The 19,322-nt window shown below is 44.2% G+C and overlaps 2 protein-coding genes across 3 annotated transcripts; one reads left to right on the forward strand and one right to left on the reverse strand.

The window, feature by feature from the left end:
- Positions 1 to 442: 442 nt before the first annotated feature.
- Positions 443 to 10,076, reverse strand: Coa5 (cytochrome c oxidase assembly factor 5). The gene is made up of 3 exons (XM_048430301.3): positions 9,882 to 10,076; positions 8,285 to 8,368; positions 443 to 4,205 (listed from the first exon to the last, which is right to left on the reverse strand). The coding sequence occupies exons 1-3, from the start codon at positions 9,978 to 9,980 to the stop codon at positions 4,164 to 4,166; spliced, it is 225 nt and encodes a 74-aa protein (XP_048286258.1). The 5' UTR covers positions 9,981 to 10,076; the 3' UTR covers positions 443 to 4,163.
- Positions 10,077 to 10,190: 114 nt separating this feature from the next.
- Positions 10,191 to 19,090, forward strand: Unc50 (unc-50 inner nuclear membrane RNA binding protein). 2 transcript variants are annotated; one of them, XM_048430300.3, is made up of 6 exons: positions 10,191 to 10,305; positions 11,328 to 11,611; positions 12,773 to 12,893; positions 17,066 to 17,205; positions 17,284 to 17,385; positions 18,765 to 19,090. In XM_048430300.3, the coding sequence occupies exons 2-6, from the start codon at positions 11,332 to 11,334 to the stop codon at positions 18,899 to 18,901; spliced, it is 780 nt and encodes a 259-aa protein (XP_048286257.1). In that variant the 5' UTR covers positions 10,191 to 10,305; positions 11,328 to 11,331; the 3' UTR covers positions 18,902 to 19,090. The 2 variants fall into 2 exon arrangements, with proteins under 2 accessions (XP_048286257.1, XP_048286256.1); XM_048430299.3 differs by having other exon boundaries at positions 10,197 to 10,496.
- The last annotated feature ends 232 nt before the right edge of the window (positions 19,091 to 19,322 follow it).

Consider the following 19,322-nt stretch of genomic DNA (forward strand, 5'->3'; position numbering starts at 1 on the left):
CCATTGTGGGCGGTACCATCCCTTGGCTGGTGGTTCTGGGTTCTATAAGAAAGCAGGCTGAGCAAGCCACGGAGAGCAAGCCAGTAAGTAGCACCCGTCCATGACATCTGCATCAGTTTCTGCCCCGGATTCCTCCAGTTATGGACTATGATGTAGAAGTGTAAGCGAGATAAACTCTTTCCTCCCAACTTGCCTTTTGGTCATGGTGTTTCATCATGTAATCAGACACCAAAAAATGAAAAAGTACCTTGTGGACTGGAGGCATTAATCATGTTCAGATGTCAGTGCACCCAGGTGCTCAAGAGGCTAAAATGTATTCCCTATTCACATGTCAGCAGCACTTCTTAGAGACAGAAAACAAAAGCCATCCTGAAATACAGACTCTTAAAGGGTTCCACATAACCAAAAGAATAATCTTAAAAAAGCACAAAGATGGACTCACTTTTTGGTTTCAAATTTTATTATAATGTTCCAGCAATCAAAACAGTGGTATTGGCATGAAGACACAAGACAAAGAGAGGCTGAGGCTTAGAAACAGCCCTGACCTGCATGGTGGGATGATTCCCACCAAAGGGCAATGTGGAAAGCTAGATATCTACATGAGATGGATGGAAAATCAGACTCTTACATCACACACAAAGATTAACTCAAAATGGATCAAAGAGCAAACCTAAGAGCTAAAACTAAAATTCCCAAAAGCAAGCTAAAATTAGCTCCACTGGGTGGGGCAATACTTTTGTGGATATGACTACCAAAAACTCAACCAGAGTCAACAACCCACTATTAATGGGCCAAGGAGCTAAGGAGATTTCTTCAAGCATAATACATAAAGGCCAACAAGCATTATAAAACATGTGACACCACTAATCAGGGAAATAGCAAACAGAACCACTGGTAGAGATACTTCACAACTTAGAGGGGCCACTATAGAGAACAGGAAAAAAACTGACAAGGCCTTGGGACAGTGATAATAATCCTGTCCCAATAATTCTGTCTGCACTGCTGACAGAAGTATAAAATAGTGTGGCTGCTACGAAAGGTATGGCAGTGCCTTGAAATAAAAACAGTTACTCTACGACAGACTGCTAGGTGTATCCTAGTGAGATTTGTATATACATGTTCACAGCAATAGTCAGGAGCTCAAGAGTGGAAACAACTGAGGTATCCACTGCTGAGGAAGTAGGTAACAGGATAGGGGACACACATGCACTAGAATACTACTTGGCCTACAAAGGAAAGAAATACATGATACATCATGGCTGAACCTTGATGTATTTTGCTATATGAAATAAACCAGTCCCCATCCCATCCCATCCCTGAAAAACCCACATGCTAAGATTGCATCCAATCAGGCACTTATGGTACTCAAATCAGAAACAGAAAATAGAGTGGAGATTACTATAGAGAGAGCATGCCAAGGGAGGTATGCCGAGGGAGGGAGGGATGACCTGACAGCGGCTGGGAGGTAACTCATGGGCTACTTGACATTTTGTGAAGTGGCTGAAGAATTCTGCAGACTGCAGTGTAAATGCTCAACCCTACTAACCTATACACTTTAAGATGCTAAGTTTTGCTGTTCATATTTAACTAAAAACTTCACATATGCCTACAAATAAAGGTGTATAAAATTATTTTGAGGTCAGTTGGTGGTGGAACATGCCCTTAATCCCAGCACTCAGGAGGCAGAGGCAGACGGATCTCTGTGAGTTCGAAGCCAGCCTGGTCTACAAGAGCTAGTTCCAGGACAGGCTCGAAAGCTACAGAGAAACCCTGTCTCAAAAAACAAAAACAGAAACAATTATTTTGAAAGCAAAGCCAGGTGGTGGTGGTGCATACCTTTAATCCCAGCACTTGGGAGGCAGAAGCAGGTGAATCTTTGTGAGTTAGAGGCCAACGTGGTCTATAAGAGCTAGTTCCAGGACAGCTAGGGTTGCTACACAGAGAAACCCTGTCTAAATAAAACAAAACAAAAAATTATTTTGAAAGCAAGCATGGGCTTATAAGAAAGAGGTAAAAATATACAATTCTTCAATGAAGACACAAGTAAGTTTCTGTAAGTTTGGGTTGGGATGGCTTCTTAGAGCACACTGGAAGAAAAAAAAATGTAATTTACCCAAATTAAAACTGTTCTTCAGCCAAGCATGGTGGCTTGTGCCTGTAAACTCAGCATTTTGAGAAGTGAAGCAGTCAAACTGCTTGCTCCAGGTTCCAGGCCAGCCTGGGCTAAGACCCAGTTTCAAAACACACAAAGGAAACACATACAAATATAAAGTATGCTTCAAAGAGTATCAAGAGAAAAAATTGCACGTTACTTGTATCCACAAAAAAAAAAAAAAAAAAAACTTACAGGAAAATGAAAAGAAAACCCAACTGAAAATCAAACTGGAGACTGCAAATGCAACATACAGATGGCCAACGAACACATAAAACATGCTCAGATTAGACTTTAGAGAAATGCAAATCAAGATCTCTCTAGATGCCTCTTCACACCAAGCAGCATGTCCGTCAGCAGCGTGAGCAGTGATGATGTGGATACTTGAACCTAGCTATGTTGAGAGTATGAAACGGTGGTGAAACCACTGTAGAAAACGATAGATGGAGGCTGTCATACAACCCTATAATTCCACTCTAAGGCAAGTATTAAATGAAACATGTTGAACCTTTTCACAGACATTCACAGTAGAAACAGCTCAGAGCTCGCTAGCTGATCAATGGATAAAGAAGCATGGCGTATGTCTGCTATGGAATGGTATTTTAGCAGCAGTGAATTACAGAGTGATGCTGCAAAAACAAACCTCTCAAACTTGGTGACAAGTCAGAAGAGACCACACTAAATATTCCACTAACAGATATGGAATAGACAGTCCATAGAAACCAATACATTACTGGCGGCTGGGGGCAGAACGGAAAGAGGAATGAAGACAGAGTGCTAATGAGTGCAGAGAAGTGATGAAACTTCTGGAATTAGGGTGGTGACTGCTACATGCTCTATGAATATACTAATCATCAAAGGTCCAATTTTGTGTCCAGAATTTCTCCAAATAAAGCTATCTCTAACAAATAGAGGCTTTTTATACAAACACATTTCACAGTTTCTAATCAGAATTACTTTCAACTAAAGTTGAAGCCCTTGTGGGAGTGTAGCTCAGTGGTGGGGCACTTGCCTAGCATGTAGGTGTGATCCTCCACACTGCAGACACACGCCAAGTTTGGTACATGGCAGCAGGACTAAAGGGCGCATCATTCCCCACTCCCATGGAGCTCAGTGATTTCCTGGGGAATCATCGCAGCTTCACACTGAGATCAGCAAGCCAACTACACAGTCCCTGACTGTTTTAGCCCCCGTGAACTCTGCAGTAATAAAGAGCTACAACTTCCGCTGTTTAATGCCAAATATCAAATCGGAAATTTAGCTTCCTGATGGGTTTCTGCTGTGTTAAGTGATCAAAATAAATTGCCAGTATTCTAAACTCTGTCGTCACTTCATGACTTTGATACTTGCTATCTAGAGTGAACATCTGTTGTTTCCATTTACTACAAATGCCAGTGTTTAGGGATGAGGCCCAGAACTCATCCAATGAGACTGTGAGTGGAGTAGGCACAGAGCGTGAGGCCGGGATCTAGCCAAGATCATAAAGGTTGGAGCAGGAGCATGACCCAGAAAAGAGCAGAGTGCTTCAGTGGGGTGTCATCTGTGGGCCACACTCTCCTTTTTGGGCCACACAGATCTTGAGGATGTGGGCATTGGCTGATAGTATTCCATTATGAGGAGAGGGCTGTATTAAATTGAAACCAAGAAACAGGAGTTGGAAGAACCCCCAACAACAGGTTCTAAGTCACTGTGTCATATGGCCTCCTGGATGCACACATCGTGCAATCTGATTGACGTCATCCTTGAACATAATCTTTCCATTAGGTAATTCCCAAAACACATTAAATTCTTAGCCCAAATTGTTCAATTAAATGTATCGTCTATAAGTGACTTCACGAGACAGAATTATTCAGAAGCAGCATTTATCCATTTTCTCTAGTGTTCTCTGGAGGGAGAACCTGGTCCAGATGTCAGGCAGATGAAGCAGATACTGTGCTTCCTTTTGGCTCTTTTCTGTTAAGGAGCAGAGAAAATCCAGGGTAATTTTCATCTTGCTTTTACCATAATGTTATCAATATCCTTTTCGTCCTCTGAATCTTGATCTGGTATCCAACTGAAAACAAGCATACATACATTCAATCACATCTGGAATAATAATTAAACACAGTTCTAGTAAGGGATATCAGTAACTTTATGAAAAAAGCAAACTAGCTTCCAGAAAAGTCAAAAACTTGACTGAGCATGCGGAATACCTGAGCCAGCACTCAGGTGGCCAAGGCAGAAAAACTGAGCACAAGGCTAGCGAGGGCTACCCAGTGAACCTTGTAAAGAGAAAGTGCAAAGCCAGGAAGAGAAAATAATGAATGGCACAGTACAAAAGGAAGAAACCACAGTTCTTCCTAAGGGAAGACAAAGACTTGTTCCTGTAAAATTGAAATTACATTTACCTTTTTAAGTATACTCAGTGAATGTCCTACCAAGCCTACCTATGTAAATTCAAATCTACTTGAAAATTTTAAATAACAACTGGAAACATTAATGACACAGGATCATGTTATTAAAAGTCCTTGAGTTCCTCCTAGGCTGACCCCAACTTCTTTGACTTCTGCCTCTCAATGGAGCCACTTCCTAAGGGTCACAGGTGGAGAAAAGGCTCTGAAGTCAATGTAACTGTTCAGAAATTCCACAAGAAGGAATTATTTTGGAGATAGACCCTATCAGTGAGATCGATAATAGAACAGACAGCCACTTATTTGAGCACAGCATGAAGCAGCTGTGAGCCTTTTTGCAATATAGAAATTATACATTTTTATATACTATGCACTGAACTCAAGGCCTTATACAGGCTAGGCCAACTATACTACTGAGCTACATCTCCAGTCTTCTTTTTATATTCTCTTTGAGACAGGGTCTCACTAAGCTGTTCAGGTGGCCTCGAACTCACTCCATAGCCCAAGAAGGCCTTAAACTTACTTCCTCTTGCCTCAGTCTCTTATAATAGCTGGTATCATAGTCCAGTACCACTTGGCCTAACTGAAAGCCCTATTTTTCAAAAGCAAACATGGGAAAAACACTGGGATGGTTCAACCAACCCATCTTGTGGACCCTGGAACTCATGCTCTGAAACAGAAGAATTAGCCAGATTCCTAAATACATATTCCTGGCTTCTTTCACTCAACAGCTAAGTGACACACAGTCACAGGCTTGGAGGAACAGTCTGAGATCACTGTCTGCTCCAGGGACAGTACCTCTTACTGTTATCCAGCAAATAACTGACATTTTAAATTCAAAATTATAGCCAGGCATGGTGGTGCAAAACTTTAATCCCAGCGCTTGGAAGCAGAGGCAGGCAAATCTCTCAGTTCAAGGTCAGTCTGGTCTACAAAGCAAGTTCCAGGACAGCAGGGCTATTACACAGAGAAACCTTGTCTCACAAAACAAAAACAACAAACAAAAAGATTTAAAATGATTACAATGACTCAAAAGAGGCCATGCCTTTCAGAAATCCTGTAGGCTGCCCATAGACCTTCTCAGCTCTCTCTGTTCCCCAAGACCCAATTCCTCAGTCTCATCCCTAATGCTGCAACAGAACACCAGCTGCAGCCCCCCAACATCTGTGCATCCCATAGACCATCATCCCTCCTCACTTGTCGCTGCATCCCAGCCTCCAACACCAGCAGGCCTTCCCTGTGCACACCAGCTGGGCACAGCAGTAAAACAGGCAACACAGCCACCACACTCTCCAAACGTCCAGAGAGGAAACAGAATGCAAGAAACAAAACCCCCACCCAACAAAGAGAAACCCAGAAATCAACACCTAGACCTACAATCATCCCAACAGTGGAAGAGCACAATCAAAACAGTCAGGGCAATATGTCTCCACTAGAGCCCAGCTACCCTACCTCAGCAGGTCCTGAATTTCCAACATAGCTGAAGCACAAGGAAAAGACCCTAAAAACAACTATATGAAGATGACAGAGGTCCTTAAAGAGAAAATTAATAAACTCCTTAAAGAAATCCAGAAAAATACAGACAAACAATTGGAGGAAAGGAAGATGATGAATAAAACTGCTCAAGACCTGAAAATGGAAATAGAAGCAATAAAGAAAACAAGAACTGAGGCAAGTCTGGAAATGGAAAATTAGGAATCTGAACAGGCACTACAGAGGCAAGCTTCACCAACATTATAAGAGATGGAAGACAGCATCTCTGGCATAGAAGAAATGGATACATTGGTCAAAGAAAATACTAAATCTAAAAAATTCCTGACACAAATCATCCAGGAAATCTGGGCAGTATGAAAAGACCAAACCTAAGAATAAAAGGATAGAGGAAAGAGAAGAAACCCAGCTCAAAGGCCCAGAAAATATTTTCAACAAATTCATAGAAGAAAAATTTCCATGGAAATCCGCAAACAGCTCAGGCTGATGCCAAGAGAAAGGGTTGCTCTCCACAAACCGACAGCCACAGTGGGCCTAATTGCCAAGGACATTTATACAACTCGTCGAACATGGAGAAGTCAAACTGGTGCCTACATGGAACCTTCACCCCTGTGTTCTAGTTTTTTTGGTTTTTTTTTGTACAGGAAAGTACTCACAGACTATCAAAAGAGAAATGTGAACAACAACCCAGTCACAAAACCTTAACCTACAATCTGTCCTGCCTGCAAAATATGCTAGGGTAAGAATGGCAGAGAACTTGTGGGAGTGGCCAACAGATGTATGATTTGACTTAAGGAACGTTCCACAGGAACGAGCCCATATAGTACAGTGCTTGGGTAACCAAGTACCAGAGACTAATAGCCCAAAAACATAGGGTAAAACCGAACAACAATAAACGGCTCCTAATGATGTTCTGCTGCATTCACAGATCAGTGCCTTATCCAGTCATCATCAGAGAGGCCTGCACTGGCAGCAGATGGGAACAGATGCAGACCAGACATGACACAAAGAGTCTAAGCTGGAGGTCTCCATCAAATCCCTCCCAGTATAGACCAGGGAATCCAGCAGAAGAGGAGGAGGAAAGATTGTCAAAGTCAGAGGGGATGGCGGACATCAGAAGAACAAGGTCCTCTGAATCAACTAGGCAAGGCACATATGCGCTCAAGAGACTGAGGCATGAAGCATAGGGCCTACATGGGGCTACAGCAGGTCCTCTGTGTATGTATTATCACCATTAGTTCAGTATTTTTATGGTTCTGACTCTTGCTTGCTCTTGAGACTCTTTTCCTCCTGTTGGATTGTCATATCTAACTTCAATATGGGAGAGGGAGGGAGGGGGGAAGGGAGGAAGAGAGAGAGAGAGAGAGAAACGGAAGGAAGAAGGAAGATTAGGTGAGGAGTCTCCAGGAATCTGCTGTTGTCTGATACGATGGTACAGAGGAGCATCTCTTTTACTAATCATTGTGCCTTCCCAATGCCTGGAACAGACTTTCAAATTCCACACAAGCCTAGAGGCTTGCATTTCACACAGCTGACAAAGCTACTCAAGGAGGCAGGCAGGAAAACTACACAGGGAGGCTGCCATAAACGGCAAAAGGCTGCTACTTGAGAAGAGAAGCGCCATGGCCAGGCAGCATCTCCCTGGGTTTTGGTCTCCTGCATGTTGAACCTCTGTGCCCTCTGCTTCTTCCTGAACAGAACAGAAGAGCTCTTGGCATAGTCCCAAAGCCAGCAAACACACGCTCAAGCCCACCCATGTGCCTTCTTTCTAGGGAAGCTCACATTTCTGACTTCATACTTTTCCCATAAAAAGCCTGTTTTCATCCCAAAGATCTATGTAGATCTTTCGAGTAGAGATCAGGGACCAGAGTCCCAGGGATTAGTGATGCATGTCCAAAACACAAACACTGGCACTTTCTCCTGGTCACATAAGGCAGAAGTGCAAACACAGTCCTCAGCTGTCCCAGCTTGTGTGTAACTGCAAAAGACCAGAATTCATGCCTCTGGCTATCAACTCCTCCCATTTATACTTGCTAAGACTTCACCCTCACACTTTCAGAAAACCGTGAGGGTCAGCAGCCCTGGAGGCTAACAAAGTTGGGAAATTTTGTGAATGCTGTCTCACCTTTATCACTGGAGCCCAAACACTATTATCCAAACCATATCACAACAACCAATTTATGACTATTAAAGCATTCACATTTAATTCTATACAGTTAACCAAAGCTTTTCAAAACGGTTAATCACTTACCATTGATCTTTTACACTCAAAAAACGAATACTGCAGGGCTCTGCAGTGCCCTTCCTTCAAACACTGCCGTGGAGACTTTCCCTCCTGTGACACAGAGACCAACGTCAACGCCTGGGAAATTTGTCCCACAACGCACAAAACAACTATTCTTCCCAAAGAAGCTCTTTTCAGAAAAGTTAATTTAAGCAAGTTCTTAATTCCTTTTTTAATATTCTTGGTGAAGAAAATCAAACGTAAAGATTATTAAATAACTGAGTACTCTGAGTCAGTTTTAAAATTTTGTTTTATCTGTGTGAGTGTTTACCTGTATGTACAAATGGACACCACGTGTAGACCTGGTACCATGGAGGACAGAAGAGGGTACCAGAGCTCCTGGAACTGGAGTTATAGGTGATTATGCACCACCATATGGGTGCCAGGAACCAAACTCAGGTCCTCTATAAGAGCAACAAGTGCTCTTAACCACTGAGCCACCTGTCTTTCCAGCCCCTAGAGTCTGAGATTTTTCAGAACACATCATTAATGTTCATATAAGCCTTCCTGCGGATGAGAACTACAAATTGATGCCTTAAAATGAGACCCTTTTAGGGTTGGTAATAAACACTGCATAAACGCTAATGAGGGGCTGGAGAAATAGCTAAGTGAATGACGTGCTTGCTGTGTATGAGGTCTCCAGCTCAGCACCCACAGAAAAAGCTGGGCGTGGTGGCAGGCGCCTATAATCCCACAGCTGCGTAGTGGAGACCAGCAGATATGGTAGCCTAGCCAGTCAGGTTCCGCGACACACCTTATCTCAAACAACCAGGTGAAAGGGCTAGAGCGGTGAGTCTGGGCAAGACGGCTATGCTCTCCTGAGGTGAAGATCAGTAAGTGTTCTGTCGATGGAGCCACATGGAAAACCCTGGCGAGTTCCCTCTGGCTGTTCCAACTTTTCTGGCCTCCCAGAAGTCATAAAACCTTAAGAAGTCTATCTCAAAGTTGTTTCTGAACCCTCTCCCCCACCCTCACCCCCTTCTTCTCACTAGCCCCCATTGGAACTTACATTCTTATCACTTGAGTTCATACTTACTACCCCGAGTTTCTCCGAGCCTCGACTGTCTCCCATAGCACCACATAAAATACAGGTTTATGGTGAATTCCTCCCAGAATGCAATACTGAACTTTTTTAAAGACTGGCTAAAGATCGGCAAGGAGAAACTACGGCACGCCATAAGATCATATTGACGTCCATACTCTAGAAGCCACGGAACCCAAAATCTCCATCACAGATCAAGGAGCCATACAGTGCAGGAACAGGCCTCGCCAGCTTCCCGTGGAGTGGGAATCCCTGGTGGCGAGTGTCCAAACCTGAGCAGAGTGCCAGCACTCGGGAACCACTTGAACTGAGATGGCTGCATGTTTACAAAAACCTGAGATGGGGAGGTGCGTCAGTGATCTCCCATTAAACACCAGCGAGAACTGGGGCCGAGACCTCAAGAGAGCTGGCCAAAATCTAATCTATCCGCGGGTAAGGCTGCGACCTCCACCTCCGATCTGACCGCCCCCGCAGGCCGACAGGCAGCCAGTCGTCGCCGAGCTCTTTCCCCGAACGCGCTACCTGGAGCACACAGGCCGACTGCAGCAGACACGCGCCCAGGTCCTCCTTCACGCCCGCGCACGCGCCGCCCTCCACCTTGTCCTCGTAATACCGGGGCATGGCTGCGCTCGCCGAACTCACGATGCCGGAGCACCGTCTTCAGCCACCGGCGGCCGCCCGGACGGGCGCGGGCCACGCCCACGGACAGGGTCGAGGGGGTAAGAGACGTTCGCAACCACTTCCGGCGGGCCCGCCATAAAACCAGCGAGTCTCGAGGGTGTGCGCATGCGTAGCGGAAGTGTGTCCGTGACGTCAATACGGGGCGCCGCAAGTGCGGGCTACGTAGCGGTAGGGGAAGTAGCCCCGGCGGTGGCTGGGATCGGCTGCCGGGCGAAGGTGGCGGTAGTCCCGGGCCCAGGGCGAGGCGGCACGGGCCGGCCTTCAGGTGAGGCCTGCTCTGTGTGATCGGGGTGTCATTCGTCCTGACGGCCGTTTCCACGGACAGCGGCGTCTCGGCGGCCAGCAGTTGGAGCCTTCGGCTGGCAGTAACACCAAAGACGCCCCTTGACGTTGGAATCGCAGAAATAGAGCCTTTTTTTAATTCTAAGCAGGTCTGGAGTTTTGCACAGGAGACAGGTACCCTGAAACCTTTACGTTGCTTGTTCTTAACTCGAATGTCACTGGGAGGTCTGCATTTTAAGTTGACTGCGGACCTACAGGCTTGGGGTAATGGAGAGCTGCTGGCGGGGCGGGGCATCGAGGTGTGCTGGCACCTGTGGCTACGGAGGCTGGGCCGAGGGTGGGGCGGTGACCGGCGTCACTTAGCTTCGGATTAGTTGGACTGGCCCCTCCAGTAGGATGCTGTTATTCATCCTACCCAGCTATTGTGGGAGTAAAAGCACCAAGGGTTGGAATTTGCTTTTTTTTAATGTAACATTCTGAAGGAGCTTGCTGACTGTCGGTGGTGAACTTGTACGAATAAACTGTTGTTTTACCTCTTCAATAACATTGCTTTCAGCTTAAACGAAGTTTTTGTTGTTGTTGTTGTTGCTGTTTTGTTTTAAATCCTGGCCATTAGGAACATGGAATTTTGAGTCAGAATTCCAGTCTTTGTCCTTTGTCCGTAAGGAGGTCATTTCACGTCCCTGTGCTGCTTTTTCCTCGTCCTCCACTTTACCTTCCTTAGTTAGCTAATACAGCTGTCAAAGGTTTGATTGGGGTGAAGGGTGGAAACCCATGGGCTCGAGATAAATGGTTTCAGGTGATGAAGAGCGTGGCACTGCCCTTGATGGAAGAGCAGTTAACGCTTGCCAGCCCCTAGAGAAGCCCCCGAGCCAATTCCATTGCTTCTGGCCCCCAGTCCTTCCTGAGGGTAGCCGGAGAAAATACCACAACTCTGGAGAGGAGTGCTAGCGGACAGACGGTTCTTAAAGTTACATCTAAGAGACATATTCTTATTCCATCCAGGAAGATGTTACCAAGTACTTCAGTGAGTTCTTCGATGCAGGGGAATGGAGTCTTGAATTCCAGGGATGCCGCGAGACACACGGCTGGAGCAAAGCGCTACAAGTACCTCAGAAGGCTGTTCCGATTTCGGCAGATGGACTTTGAGTTTGCCGCATGGCAGATGCTCTACCTGTTCACATCCCCACAGAGGGTTTATAGGAACTTCCATTATCGGAAGCAAACAAAGGATCAGTGGGCCAGAGATGACCCTGCTTTCTTGGTCCTCTTAAGTGTCTGGCTCTGTGGTAAGTATGTTAGTTTCCAAGCAGTGCAGTTGAGAAATAAATGAGTATTTTATGTGGAGTATCTTTTTTTAAAAAACATTTCTTAGAGTTTATTTAACTTTTACTTTATGTGCATTGGTATGAAGGTGTCAGATCCCCTGGAACTGGATCTTCAGACAGTTGTGAGCTGCCATGTGGGTGCTGGGGATTGAACCCAGGTCCTCTGGAAGAGCAGTCAGTGCTCTTAACCACTGAGCCATCTCTCCAGCCTCATGTGTAGTATCTTTTGTCATAAAGTATTGTGGTTAGAATTTGGGGGTATTTGAAGCCCCCCCTTGAAACCTTAAAAAGCTGGCAAGAAAGAAACTAATGTTCTTCCTGATGAGGGTGTGACACATAGGCTAGAGTAAACTACTGTGTTGGGACACTGAAAAGTGGGGCAGATGGTTTACTCCATATTGCTGCTGTTTCCTTCTTGAGACAGGGTCTAGATGTAAAGGCCAGGCTGGCACTGAACTCAAGATCCTCTTAACTCAGCCTCGAGTGCTGGCATTACAGGAATATGCCACCACACTTACTGACTTTAAAAACACAAACAAACAAAAACTAATGTGAGCCTATCCCAAACTGTGTGCAAAGGGATGGGAAATTACGTTTCACGATGGGCCAGATCTGTGAGGCTGGGAGATGGTAGTGGTTGTTTTATTTTATTTCTGGCAGGGGGTAAAGAGGGTGTTGGTAGGACTAGGGATAGTAACCAGGGACTTAACCATACCAGGCAAGTGCTCTACACAGAGCTACACCTGTGTTCCCGGTAAGGGTACTGGAAGTACTGATTTGAACTTGAAAAACCACCTTCAAGTTCTCCTTTACATCAAGGAAGCATCCCAGTCAGCTCTAGGGTACTGAAGTATGTAGCTGCTTTTCACATTTAACTGGGTTTTAAAATAAGTTGTGTGCCTTCTGAACAGACTTTGTGTGTCATGTTAAACTTGCCCGTTAATCCAGTTCCTTTACCCGCACTCAAAGGTGGCATTTATTCCTCTGTGAGTTGCATATAATAAATCTTGAGGGTTTTATTTCATTGTCCATATCCCACCACCACATTTTGGGCATATGGATGCCAGGGACTATTTCTTGTACCCTAGAGCCTAGCAGTGACTCTTGTAACTTTTATTTCAGTGTCCACCATAGGATTTGGCTTTGTGCTGGACATGGGATTTTTTGAGACAATAAAGCTGCTCCTTTGGGTTGTATTCATAGATTGTGTAGGTGTTGGCCTTCTGATATCAACTTTGATGTGGTAAGTACCATAAGTTGATTTTGTTATACACTGTTGGGCCTCTGCTTGTTCAGAGGTGCAGTAGCTAATGGAAATTAAGTCCAAATAGAGTAGCTGAAGTGGCCAGATTGGCTGCCAAGATTATTGTAACTTGGTCGATGTCTGTGCTAGATCAGGAAATATTTGAATGGATGCTTATTGTCACTGTAGCAAATCCCAGAATGACTTTCCAAGATAGTATTTATGATTCTGCTTGTGTCTGGTTAGCTGCTTTCTGCATTTGTTAGTGGAGATCACTTCCAGCCACGTGAGTGCTTTGGCAGTGTTGGGACCCATTCACATCTGCAGGGTTATCCTTGGACTTTTCCTTTGACTCTTTGACATTAAGTCATTTGTGTTTGAAATGTTTTTTTTTTTTTTTTTAATGTGGCTCCTTCCTGCTGAGAAGAAAGCACGTTCAGAGGTCTTCAAGGCCCGTGGCCTGCTCTGGCTGGGGTTGATTCAGCAACAGTAGTTTGGTGTTGAGCTTCTCACTTCTGTCACAGAGAATGCTCTTGTGTGGTTGGCTTCCTGGGCAACGGTAGTGGGTGGAAGAAGTGGACTAGGTGGAGGGGGAAGACTGAGGAGGGAACAGAGAAAACCTGGAGGGCCATTTCACTCTCAGACTGAGGTCCACATGCTGTCAGTCGTTTGTTAGTCTCCTTTATAAATGGGAGTTGATTGTTTTCACTAGATGTTGTTAGGGGTGTGGGGTAATAGGCCCTTGGTACCTAGATGAGTTGTTTAGTATATGATAGCTATTACTATTTTAAACAAAATGCCAAGGCTGTAACTGGAGAGCAACCTTTTATTTTCCTTTGTAGCTGTTGGTTTTATGGGTACTGGATAGTTAATGCTATTGTGTATCATTAATCTTAATTTCTAAACCCTGGCCCAAGATTACTACTACTGCTATAAATCAGATACTCATTGTCAAGTGGCTTCTGGGGCAAATATGTGAAGCTTCCAAGAACAGTTTGTTGCGAGTGTTCTACTATGAGTGCGGTGATTCTGGGTGGCCACAGACACCAAGGCAGCCTTGGTTTGTGTCTTCCATAGTTTGTTCAAGTAGAAAAGGACTCGCTGTACTGTTTGTGAGAACATAGGTGTCAGAAACCTGTGAGACACCCCTCCCCCACCAAAAAAAGGAAAAAAACCATCGCAGAAATGCCAACCAACATAAGGCCATGTTTTACGGGAGCTAAGAGACAGTTTATTCCTGGTTCCAGGATGTGCAGGTGCCCAGCCCTAGTTATGTGCAGCATTGCGGTAGGTCTGGGTACAGGTGACGCCAACTGCCTATGAAGAAATGAGACTTAGAAAATAGCCTTTATGAAGCTCAGAAAAAAAATAGGCTTTTATGTGTGGGTTGGAGGGTAGAAGAGAAATGGAGAGCTAGGAGGCTAAGAATGAAGAAAATCAGTTCACATTGTCAAAAATGTCTTCAGCATGGTGGGGAAGGAGTAGAGAAGTAGGGACACAGGGTACAATCACAGGGGCTCAGGGTAGAAGTGGATGTCCAGAACAGTGTGGTGGTAGGATGAAGAGAGAAGAATTTAGAGCTTCCTGTGGTAATGGGATGTGGTGGCTAGGGAGTCAGGGCTTGGGACTGTGTGATAAATGCTGGTGAAGTGTTCTGCTGACCATGCTGGGTCAGGGAACTGGTGGGCTGTGTACTGGAGAAGGTGGTGGTGGCACAAGGTAGATGGAACCTACAGATGGCAGTCAGGCCTGAGATGTGGCCGTCTTGGAGGTGGGAGAGAGCAGCCAGTTAGTTGCCTTAGAATCCTCTAGAAAGGAATGTCTGTCCCGTTTAAGGGGTGCGTGGAGGTGCAGCGGGAGAGTGGTGATTACACAAAAGAACCGAGGAATGAACTGCATGCATACTACCCCAAGTTCCTTTATCATTCATAATTATTTTTAAATTTTAGAATTTATGAAGTTCCGTGTGATAACAATGTATGTATATGATGAGTAATGATCAAATCAAAGTTTAAGAGTTCCCATCCCATTTACAGCTTATTGGTGTTGGGAACCTTTTTAGTCTTCTCTTACAAAACGTCTAGCCCCACTGCTGTGAGCTTCAGAACTCCTTGCTTCTATTTTGATAGCCACAGTTCAACCTCTGTCACCCCTACTTTCTTAGCATCTGGTATCCGTGATTCCATTTCCTGTTACTCTGAGGTCAGGTGGTGCTTTTTCTGTTTGTTTGTTTCTTTTTAAAATTTTTTCTTTCTGGGCTTGTTTCATGGATTTTTGTAAAATTGAACGGCACATATTCTTGGCTAAAACAGTGTTTGGTAAGTTACAGTTTGTACAAGTGAAGCACTATTTTTTTTGGCTTTTGATAAAACTAAGTATAGACTGTTTATCACATTCTGCCATGCTTTCTTCAGTGTGTTTGTCTTGTTGTGCTGTATAAGTTAGGGTCTTACACTATAGCTAGCCCAGAATTTACCATGTATCCCAAGCTGCCTTTAAACTAAAAATTGTCCTATTTTCATCTCCTGTGTGCTGGAACAGCCCGACCCTGTTGTCTGTATTCAATATTAAGACATTAAATTGAATTAAAATACAGTGATGTAGACTCAGCAGTTAAAGACACTTGCCCAGTTTAATCCCCAGGATTCACGTGAAGAACTCCAGAAAGTTGTTCTTGGACTTCATGCTACTATGGCACCTCCTCCCCCCACTCATAAAATGTTGTGTAACATTTTATTCTTTTGGCGGGGGCTGCCACCCAGCTCCCAAGTAAATCACACACAGAGGCTTATTATTAGTTATGAATGCCCAGCCTTAGCTTCTCTCATTGCTAGCCAGCTTTTCTTAACTTATTAACCTGTCTACCTTTTGCCTCTGGGCTTTTATCTTTCTCTTTCTGTATACCTTTCTTTACTACTTTCTCAGTGGCTTGCTGTGTACCTGGGTGTCCTGGCTGGCCCCTGATGTCCTCCTCTTCTTGTTCTTTTGCACCTTGTTCTCCTTTTATACTCTGCCAGCTAGCCCTGCCATCCTTGCTTCTGCCTTGCCATTGGACGTTCATCTCTTTATCAGGTGTTTTAGACAGGCAAAGAATCACAGCTTCACAGTTTATCAAATCCAGCATAAACAAAACACACCTGAAAATATTCCCCAACAATAAATGTACGTTATAATTAAAAACTCATATTTAAAACCTATTAACGTAAAAAAGGACATGTTCACAGATGTTTATAGAATAGTCCTTTTCATTGAGGATCTGAACACGATAGTTTTTGGTAGGCCAGTCTGTAGAACAGCTGTAGAAGCACGTGTCCATACTGTTCTCATGGTACTGCGAGTCAGCCCCTTTCCCGTCTCCTCCTGTTTCCCTCACTTTTAATGGTAAAGGCAGATGGTGTGAGTCTTGGCCCTGGGTTTTTTGTTGAGTTGGTTGTTTTGGATGTCATGTTTCTGGTGATGTCATTTAGGCCCATGGCTTTCAGTATCATCCACACACTACCTTAGACCTTTCCTTTGAACTGCTGGCATTAAATACATCTTAACTCATGTTGGTAATTAAGCTAATCACAAACCTTGTCCTCCCCTTCATTCTCAGAACTACTTTTGGCACCACCAACCGTCCTTGGCTGATAGCACTGCTGTCTTCCTACTTGCTCAGGGCAAGACTGTTGTGACTTTCAGGCTTCACCTTCAACTAATGTTGCACACCTCATCACCTTCACTGTTAGGTGACTCAAGTGACAGGCTATTGTCCTCTCATCTGTGGAGTCTGCTCTCAATTGGCCATCAAGAAGACCCTATCAAAACATTTCTGACATGTATCTTGGCCCTGGCTTCTACCATGAGTAAAAGATTGAAAAGTCACAAAGTAGCCACAGGCTCCTGAAGAGCTGACTGCATTTCCTCGACTAGCTGCCTGCTCTAGTCCTTCCTTCTTACAGGCACATACAGGTCTTCTGTGTGCCTGCACCGTCAGAGCCTTGCTTCCTTACCTCAGTGTTGAGCTTTGCACCTCTGCCATTCTCCATAGCACCACGCAGGCTTCTCCCACTAGAGAGCGGCACTGCCCGTCTCATTACTCCATCTCTAGAACTTTGGTAACGTGGGACCCAGAAAGTGGTTGGTGCCGAGAACTAGTACATTGTGTAAGAAGTTCTCATTTTGCTGCTCAGGTTCATCTCCAACAAGTATCTAGTGAAGCGGCAGAGCAGAGACTACGACGTGGAGTGGGGGTACGCCTTTGATGTGCACCTGAATGCATTTTATCCACTCCTGGTCATTCTGCATTTTATCCAGCTCTTTTTCATCAACCGTAAGTATTTTTCTCAAATGTTCTCAACGTTCTTACTGTGTGAAGAGACTCACTATATGCATTTTTTTTTTCTGGCAGATGTTATCCTTACAGATACATTTATTGGATACTTAGTTGGAAATACTTTATGGTTGATTGCTGTTGGCTATTATATCTATGTGACCTTCCTGGGATACAGTGGTAAGTTTCGGTGGTTTAAGAGTGTAACAGGAGAGAGCATAGACGTTAGCAGTGGAGTTACAGGGACCTGTCAGACTCCATATGACCTTCACAATTTCACAAGTATACTCACCTTATAGCTTGCCCACTGTCCACAAGCAGAGTGTCGTGTAACACTTGTTACAACTCAAATTCCAAGTTACAAGTGGAAGTCCCTGACCATTTTCTTTCCTGGTGTGGATTCAGGCTCCATGTATTAACCATGGGCTAGAGTAGAAAAGGCATGGGCTCATGGTTACAGACCTTCAGTTCTGTGGATGATTCTGGGATCTGCTGATCCCAGACCATATTTGCAAACTCATTGCTAAGTCTTCTCCATTACTTTTCCTAATGTGAATGAAGAATACTCTTAGGCTGGGAATGTACACATTGTAAAGGTCCTATGTTCAACTCCCAAAATCCCATTGCTAAAGTCTAGAAATCTTAAGATTGATCTCACAGAGCCACCCACAGTGTAGTTCCACTTCTTTGCTCTTTGGATGACTGGGACCTTAGGATAAATATAAACGGCTTTGTTCCTCACCCGATTACCAGTTTCCCAGGGATCACTTAATCTTCCACTTGCCTTGTTTGGGGTATTAGGGTTTTTCTAGTGAATTTTCACATTATCTTGAAAGTATTGTAATCCATGGCACTGAAGCACTGGGTCCCTTAGTGCCTTCTTACAGCTGTTGAGTATGCAGTGTCTAAGAACTGCCTGGGTCAGTGTACAAGGTTGCTCATAACTGTTTGAGATCTGTGCCAGCATGCATGCAGGCATAATACTATATATACGTGTGTGTATACATATATGTTTATAAATACAAATATGAGATAAATCTTTGTGTTTATACAGTAGAGTGCTTTTGTTCCCCAAATGTTGAATCATTGATTACGTCTCAATCTGAGGTGTGTTGATTTTGCAGTGGAAATACTCCAATGCCTAAAAGTGGTTTTGTTCCATGTGCTATCAGTCTGTGTATGAAAATGACATAGTGAGATCCATTACTTTACATGCTTAGACTCCTAGGGCATCTGTCTAGATCAGCAGTTCTCATGGGTTATGACCTCTGTGGGGGGGTCTCATCAGATATCCTCCATATCAGATATTTATGATTCATAACAGTAGCAAAATTAGTTAATAAAGTAGCAATGAAGTAATTTTATGGTTGGGAGTCACCACACATGAGGAACTGTATTAAAGGGCTGCAGCATTAGGAAGGTCCCTCTGCTCAGATATATCTGTAGTTCTGCAATCAGCATCATGGTCCTATGCAGTGTGCTCCTTCTTTGGCCCTGGGTGTTGAAGAGCTTTTCTTTGAGTATGTTCATCTGCCACTCCTATCCCATTTCTTTTCCAGCACTGCCGTTTTTGAAAAAGACAGTGATCCTGCTCTATCCATTTGCACCTCTCGTTGTGCTGTATGGACTGTCGCTGGCACTGGGGTGGAACTTTACCCACATGCTGTGTTCCTTCTACAAATACAGAGTGAAATGAAGGGGACGACAGCATTGCAGCTGAACTGTCTGGTGTTGGAGAAGGGATCTGTTCTTGTAAAGTCTGTAAATTATCTTTGTAGATATCTTAAAGATGTAAAGTTTACAAATCTGAGGTGATACTAACACTATTGTCCAGACCATTCCTGAAAACTAATTAAATGTACATTTCTAATATTTTTAAACTAAAGGATGTAATTGTTTAATTATTTAACCTGAAGTTATATATAAAATATCAAGGGCATAAGTAAGGGGTAGATGTCGCACACTATCTTGTTGCTGGCAAGATGTACAAACTTACCTCTGCCTGCAGTGTGGCTCACACAGGAGCCCCTGTCATTTGAAAACTGTCTGTGTATATAAGCAGTGAATACCTGTATAGATGACAGCCACTGTCTTAGCAGGATGGCATGTTTCCCTTT

The sequence above is a fragment of the Myodes glareolus genome, chromosome 18 (assembly GCF_982192425.1).
Source record: "Myodes glareolus chromosome 18, mMyoGla1.1, whole genome shotgun sequence".
Classification (NCBI taxonomy): domain Eukaryota; kingdom Metazoa; phylum Chordata; class Mammalia; order Rodentia; family Cricetidae; genus Myodes; species Myodes glareolus.